Raw genomic sequence first — 7,441 nt, 5'->3', positions numbered from 1 at the left:
CATATATAACTCTTGTCTCCTGTGTATATATTGAACAACAACAGTGATGAATACATATTCAATTCATTTTCTAATCTTCTGACAACACGTGCTATGATGTATCATCTAAAGCCAGATGGCAAAAAACTACAATCTGACATGGAATCCTACCACTGTTAGAAGCATGGCCACCCATTGCAACCATCCAACTCCAAGAGTTAGAGTATACACACCTGACCTAAAATCATCTCAAAGTATGAAATCCAAGAGCGAGCTGGCTTTAATGCTTACTCTGACGTCTTAAGGCTCATAGCCTCTTTGACAACCTCATCATCGCCCTCAAAGAAATCGATGGCTACCATGGTGTTTGTGATTAAAGAGGGGAAGAATAATGGAGAGGTTAGGATTAGTGTTGGGGAGATGAAGAGATGGATGGTGCATACCTCAAACTATATTGTTACCAACCTAAGAGTTTTGCCTAATTCCAAACCCATAATGTAGATTCTTGACATAACTAGAGCAATAGGAAGGACTTCCATTTTCTATTATTCTTACCCTTTGTTAGTCTTATGGCATCTCATTGATATTGAGGGACACAACATGTGAGTCATTATCGCAACACACCATGACAAAAGCAATGGTGATAAACTAAGATCCAATGGAGTCGTCAAATGCGGATATCTGGACTGTGGTTTGATTTAATAGGCAAATCAATGCACTATGATCGATTTTATGAGAGTAGAATGCCTTTAAAATTTCATATGCGTCCCTCCATACTCGATCTTGAGGAAATGGCCTCTAATCGTTATGACGCCCCTTATGCCATGACCCCATCGAACTGAGTAAGGACGTTTTTTTGCAGGTGTGTCAAGCGATACATTAATGATGGGCGACACGATAATAAATGTGGAGTCGGCTAGTTCATACCTACCGCATGCGCATTTGTGATTCTGATGCTATACTAAAGAAACGACCAGTGCGTATGAGGTCGACATTCTATTCCAGTCTCATCAAGTCGTGCTCGGCTCATCCAGTCTGTATCGAGATGAGGTCCTCTAAGTCACTAAGGTTGGTAGTGCCAGTATTTAATTCTTATTTATGGTACGAGTTTTGAAAAAGTTTGCCTGTCCATTACGGATTTTTGTAAAGTTAGGGGTGTTGGTAGTCTAATCTTCGTACTCCATAGGTCAGGTTTCCTACTGCCCAGTCCAACTATATGGAAAGATTTGCACAACCTTTCTAAATCTTGTGTATATATGTCATGATCTTAACGAGTCTTATTTTTTATATGTTATCAAATGGTTTGGATTGGTTAGATTCAAATTAGAGAGCAACCCTAACAAGTTAGACACTAAGTTCTTGAACTATAAGAATACTGATATGTTCGAATCACTTAAAATTATTGCAGTTAGCGGTAAATCAATAACTAAAAAGAACTAAAAGGGACTCCAAAACCATCGTTACTGACAATGCAAAAATGTATGATAATGGCCATACACTAGCTCGAGCATGACTATAATTTTTTTGCTATAAAAATAAATTTAAATGTAATGAATTTTAATACTTTAATTGCTTGTTAGATCTTGATTTTAACATCTATTTGACCAATGTGTTTTAGACTTTTATCTCCATGTAATTCCTTGTTTATCGTATGCATTATACCCTACCTCCCATCTAACCCTACACACTTCCACCACATTACAAAACATAATTACATATATGCCTACGCATCCTTCAAGATTTTAAAATAAAATTTATCATCATTTTCTTGCTAATGAACTTCATAACTATACATTTGCAAATATTCCTGAAACACCATTTTTATTTGTTTCAAAAAAAAATACTTTATAAAAAAATATTTTTCACATTTTATTTATATTTAAAATTTAAAACAATTAATTAACAAAAAATATATCATTTTAAACAAATTAACCCCTTTAAAAAAAATTATTTTCCGTAGTTTAAAATCTTACTAACACTTCTATATATAAATTTATTAATTTAATTTTTTTTAATTAAAATTAAACAATAAAAAATAAATAATTTTATTAAAAAATATTTTTTTATTAAAAACATTTTCCATTATCTTATAGATTATTTTATTGAAAAATAATTTTTTATGAAAGATATTTCGCAAAAAATTGCTAACAGAATTTAGTATTTACCAATAATTAAAAAAAAAAAAAAAAAAAAAAAAAAAAAAAAAAAAACCTTTTCTAATCTGCCTTTTGCAGAGAACCACAAGAACCAGGATCCTGAGACTGTTACGTATCTCAAGTCTGTTATTCAACTGCATAAATAAAAAGTGTACTGGATGAGATTGAAATCCACAACATAGAAGAGAGCACAGACAACAAAACACCAGTGACTACCAGAGAAGCACATGAAAGTTGATCCCTCAACCTTATGCTTCCATTTATATTCTGGTGAAGTTTGCAGAAATGACGCTCCTTCGAAGGACATATCAGAGGGATAAGGATCCATAAAACACTACTTCAGCTGGGCCAGTCATATATACATGGTTGTCTTCTTCCCTCCACTCGATCTCCAATGGCCCTCCAGGTAGATCAACTCTGCATTTCTGTTTAACAATAAAATTCACTGAGAAAGAGAGAGAGAATAAAACAAAATAATAAAATGTGGACTGAAAATATTTAAGTATAGCAAGTACCCTCCACCAGTTGAGGAATCTTTCTAGGAAAAAACATTGAAAAGAAAGAGAAACTGAAACACTACTTAGAATTCTGAATTCCATTTTACAGGAAATCATTCTTAAATTCGCTATAAAAAATGTCTCAATAAGTAATCTAGTGTTTTGGTTAATTCTTAACTTCTAAAAATTATGAAACGCGGAACCAAATTAACAAAATTACGGTTGCATCATCAGTCATTGACTTGCAATAACATTCCACTGAAAGGGGGGCATATGACAGCTCTTACAGGAAAAAGCTATAATTTATCACAATGGACCATATCCCGAACTTACCCTCCCAGCACGACCCTCAAGAACAGCAGCAACCACTGTTGCACAGGCCCCAGTTCCACATGCCAGTGTTGCCCCTGCGATTACATAGTAACTGAGTGAATTTCCAAGTCAAACCATCAAAAAGAAATGACAGATAGAAAACTGTATATAGCTAACCAATGACGTGTAAACCATGCAAGTTGAAGTCTGCATTATAATCAAAAACTTCGTAGCATATAAACTAACCTGCCCCACGCTCCCATACACGCATTTTAAGGTGTGAATCGGAGTAAACTTGCACAAATTCTGCATATCAATTAAAAATAAACTAAATTAAATGAAGTTAGTGCTTGCGACAATGGAAATAATGTAGAATGCAATTCAAAAGGAATCCAGGAAAGAACCAAAATTCTCAAGGTGCCAAACAGGTAATAAAATTTTCACTATTTTGCATGGTTTAAGTGTTACACATCCAGTAAAGGTTTTTTATAAGAAAATGGACATGGGCCTAACTCCCTCTCAAAAGCTCAAGGAGTAGGAGGATTACCCAAGTCTTCATAAGCAACATAGTACCCACATGTCTAACTGATGTGGGATACTTGACGCACACTCCTCATGCCCAAGGTTAACATTATCCTAGAGCATCAAACACTTATGAGACGCCCAATACCAGTTAGGAACTTAGTAGGCACTGATGCCATGATAAGGAAATGGATTTAGGCCTATGTCACCCTAAAAGCTAACTCAAGGGGGGGAGAGTTGCTTATCATAAGAGGCAGGTTATCCACTCATCTAACCAATGTAGAGTACTTAACAGTTCTTCAGTCAATCTAAGGTATTACTGTATTAGCAGCTCATAACTTCACAAAGGACTTACTGATAATAACATAGATGTACAAAGATATATCATGTGGAATTTTTTGCAATGTACATGCAGCAGCATAACATAAAAGGTAGTAATAATACAAGGCATTAATAAAATTACAAGATCTATGAAGATGATAATTCAGTCTTAGAACATCAAGTGCACCTTGCCGAGAAGACATTTGTACAAGCACATTGGCAGGCAAAGGTGTGAATAGCCACATGCACACACCCCTATTCATGCACATCTTTGGTTAACAACATCAACTTTTACTGGGACAGGAAGCATATCAGAAGATGCATGTTTGTCTTTTCCAATCACCTATACCTCATGATTATGCCTGTGTTTTTCCTCAGAAGAAGTTCTTACTGACCCAGCAAAGGAAGACTATCCTTAAGACGGTCAAGTGCAGAACTTTAAGATTTTAACTTACAGAACCCTAGAACTGCAGTATTTGCAGTCATTTCAACTGTTTTGGTAAGAAGGTCCTCATACCACTACAGGATTCAAATACACTAAGAACTGACTATATGTCAATTATTTTATAAAATTCAAAGTACATAAAAACCAGAATTATTAAAAATTCAAGTTGATGTCCTATAGGCACTTCTAGTAATAAGTAAAGAAAGAAACCCAGTAACCCACAATGATGCATCAAGAAAAGATTTCTTTTTGTTTCAATAAATATACATTTAAAATATTACAAAATAAGCATTAGAAACTGTTCCAGTTGCAAAAAACTTTACCACAAGGAAGCTAACCTGTGTTTGTTCGTGCTGGGAACACATCATGATGCTCAAATTTAGGGCCAATTTCAAGCAAGTTTAATTCATCCACCTGTAAATCCTGTCCAATTACCAGCATAAATAAAGAGAAAAAACAGAAGGTATGAGGATGGTAAAACAACATTTCAACCAATCACTCCACCTCAACAAAGCATATAATATATCAAGACATTTTAGCCTCAAATAATGAGAAATGTACCACTGTTGTGAGACACTAGCTAGCACAGGCAAAAATTAAATTTATTGAATAGCATTACATAAAATAACAAAAAAAAAAAAAGATGAAAGACGCGGAACATAAATACTTCGCACATAACTTGCCTAATAATAGCTAAACATATCCTTTTTCCCCATGCTGATCTAGCAAATTCAGGATCTCATAGGCATGCCATTTTGATAATTCAAAGCAATTCACTGATTCCTATACATCACCAATGAAAAGGAAACAGAAATCTAGATCCCAAGATTTCTATTCTAATCTTGTCTTAGAAATAATTAAATAGAATTTACTGATAAGCTCAGACAGTTAAAAATAATTATCTTGTACACCTGAATTCAAGTTATTCATACATTAAAATATCATTAAAATTTGGACTCCTTATGGACCAAAAACAAGAAAATGGAATCCTAATATAAGAAGCATATACATTCCCACTGAGTGAACCAAATGCCATCTTGCAGAACAGTTAACTCTTTCATTTGACATTTTAGAAAGATTAAGTGTCTGAAACTCATCACTAACACCAAGACTGGAACCACTGCCAATTAGTTTCTGTCATTTATAATATAAATTATTTATACATTTGACTAACTCCATATATAAACAACAAAATAAAATAAAACACACAAAAATAAGAAAATGTAATAATTAAACAATTCCCAGTAACATTTCATCTAGTCCTTTTAACTCCATATCACCACTATTATTATATAATAAAGCCAAAGTGCAGCTAATTGATAGATGATTCCCATTTGGCATGTGTTCACCTATCAAATGGACCCAATTAGAAAATTAAAGCCACATAAAATTGAGAAAAAATATGCGATCATTGAAACTTTACTTTGGCAGCATTTTATCACATTCCATCAACTATGAAGCACCCTTTGTCTTATATAATATACGAAATTGCAGCTGAACGATATATGAAGCTTTCATTTGGCATGTGGTGTCCCATCAAGCTAAACATATAAAAAAAGAGAAATGCTTCGAACAAAGTGTAATGAATGGATCTCCACGTGACCATTAACCATAGGTACATTCAATCAATTGGCTGAAGTACATACCTTGCTTTCTTTGTTCCCAAATGTTACACAATGAGGGTTCCCCATGCTAACACAAGTCACATGCCAGGTTACACCATCAACATTTAGCTCTGAATGAACAACGGCATCATCTTTATTTGCAGTCAGTTTTGTTGGTACATCTGATGCTTTAAGTATTGGCTCGCCCATATCAACCCTAACTTTTCCATCCTCTTGAATTTCAGGAATAATTAAACCAGCACCAGTATGTATAGTAAAACTATGCTTCCCTTGTAAATTTTCTAGCTCAGCAATGAACCTGGCAAAGCACCGCACCCCATTACCACACATTTCTGGCTCACTACCATCTGAGTTAAAAATCCTCATGGTATAATCAGTGCCATTTGTACCCGGCATAGCAAAAATCACTCCATCAGCACCAATTCCAAAGTTCCTATCACAAAGCCTCACTGCTTGCTCCGGAGTAATCTTAGGCTCAGTAGAATCCCTATTATCCACCTAATCCAAAATTGCAAAAGGTAGAATTGATAACACACCGTGAACCACAACCAGAAAATCTAAAACTACACCTTGAGAGCCTAAAACTAACAAAAAATATAAGAATTTAATACTGCTAAAAAAATAATTTTCTTACGCTAATCTACATTTTCTCAGGAACCAAACAGAAAAATTACCAAAATGAAGTCGTTGCCGAGGCCCTGATACTTGACAAAATGAAGGATACCGATTTCTCTGTGATCAAGAAAAGATGAAGGCGAGACCTTATCGGAAGTTTCAATGTTCAAAGCAGAAGTTACCATTAGGCGAAAGCTAGGGTTTTGGAAAGAAATGATTGGATAATGCGATTGACGAGTAGGAAAAGAAATAGTAGTAGAAGAAAGTGACGACAGAGAGCTGAAAAAGTTGACGGAGGTAAGAGCCCGGCGAATTGACGGCGTGAACGAGTTGGAGATGGCAGCGGATGCTGCTACGGCCATGGCGTCTGTCTTCTGTTTGGTGTTGGCGGTTGGCGTTCAATTTCAAAGTCAGGATCTAGGTTATAATCAGGCGCGGTCTTCCGTCGGGTACAGTAAAAAAGCTTGCTGGACCGTCAATATTTTTTCCACGTGCCAGAAAATTCATTTATCGGGGTTCGGGGGTGCAAATAAAGTCTTAAAAAAGGCTTAATTATTAAAATAATATTTAAAAATATTTTATGAAGGGAACATGAATTTATTTTTTTGGGTAACCGATGGGAATAAATGTGAAGGGTTTATTATTTAAATAGCGTGAATTAAATTTTTTTTTATAAATTTAATGTGATTTTAAAATAATTTATAAAATTAATATTATCTTAAGAAAATCTAATTTAAAAAAGTATTTTTTTATTATATAAATACTCTTAAAAACCTTGCTGAAAATGGTATTTTCAAATTTAATTTAATTTAATATGATACAGTATTTTTAAAAATGCCAATGAAGATGGCGTTTTTAGAAGTAAAATGTCACTTTGATCAATATTTTTAAAAATAAAATATTATTTAAAAAAATTATTATTTAATTTATATAGATTTTTTATAAAAAAATATATTGAACTTATTTAAT

At 34.0% G+C, this 7,441-nt stretch overlaps 1 protein-coding gene across 2 annotated transcripts; it reads right to left on the bottom strand.

Annotated features, from left to right (window-relative positions):
* Positions 1-2,248: 2,248 nt before the first annotated feature.
* LOC110607226 (diaminopimelate epimerase, chloroplastic) lies at positions 2,249-6,901 on the bottom strand. Of its 2 annotated transcripts, none has more exons than XM_021746302.2 (6): positions 6,532-6,901; positions 5,879-6,355; positions 4,571-4,655; positions 3,191-3,250; positions 2,966-3,039; positions 2,249-2,560 (listed from the first exon to the last, which is right to left on the bottom strand). In XM_021746302.2, exons 1-6 carry the CDS (start codon positions 6,832-6,834, stop codon positions 2,444-2,446), a joined length of 1,116 nt encoding a protein of 371 aa, XP_021601994.1. In that variant the 5' UTR covers positions 6,835-6,901; the 3' UTR covers positions 2,249-2,443. The 2 variants fall into 2 exon arrangements, with proteins under 2 accessions (XP_021601994.1, XP_043815240.1); XM_043959305.1 differs by having other exon boundaries at positions 4,571-4,646.
* Positions 6,902-7,441: the final 540 nt, after the last annotated feature.

The sequence above is a fragment of the Manihot esculenta genome, chromosome 8 (assembly GCF_001659605.2).
Source record: "Manihot esculenta cultivar AM560-2 chromosome 8, M.esculenta_v8, whole genome shotgun sequence".
Lineage (NCBI taxonomy): Eukaryota > Viridiplantae > Streptophyta > Magnoliopsida > Malpighiales > Euphorbiaceae > Manihot > Manihot esculenta.
Note: the sequence above shows the minus strand (reverse complement) of the source record. Positions and strands in the feature narration are given on the sequence as shown.

What these genes read in the sequence shown, in the direction of transcription:
- LOC110607226 (XM_021746302.2), bottom strand. Translation starts at nt 6,834, where the DNA reads ATGGCCGTAGCAGCATCCGCTGCCATCTCCAACTCGTTCACGCCGTCA. An exon ending in CCCAGCACGAACAAACACAG is followed by an intron (nt 3,251 to 4,570) that starts GTTAGCTTCCTT and finishes ATTGATATGCAG; the next exon opens with AATTTGTGCAAGTTTACTCC. An exon ending in TTGAGGGTCGTGCTGGGAGG is followed by an intron (nt 2,561 to 2,965) that starts GTAAGTTCGGGA and finishes ATTGTTAAACAG; the next exon opens with AAATGCAGAGTTGATCTACC.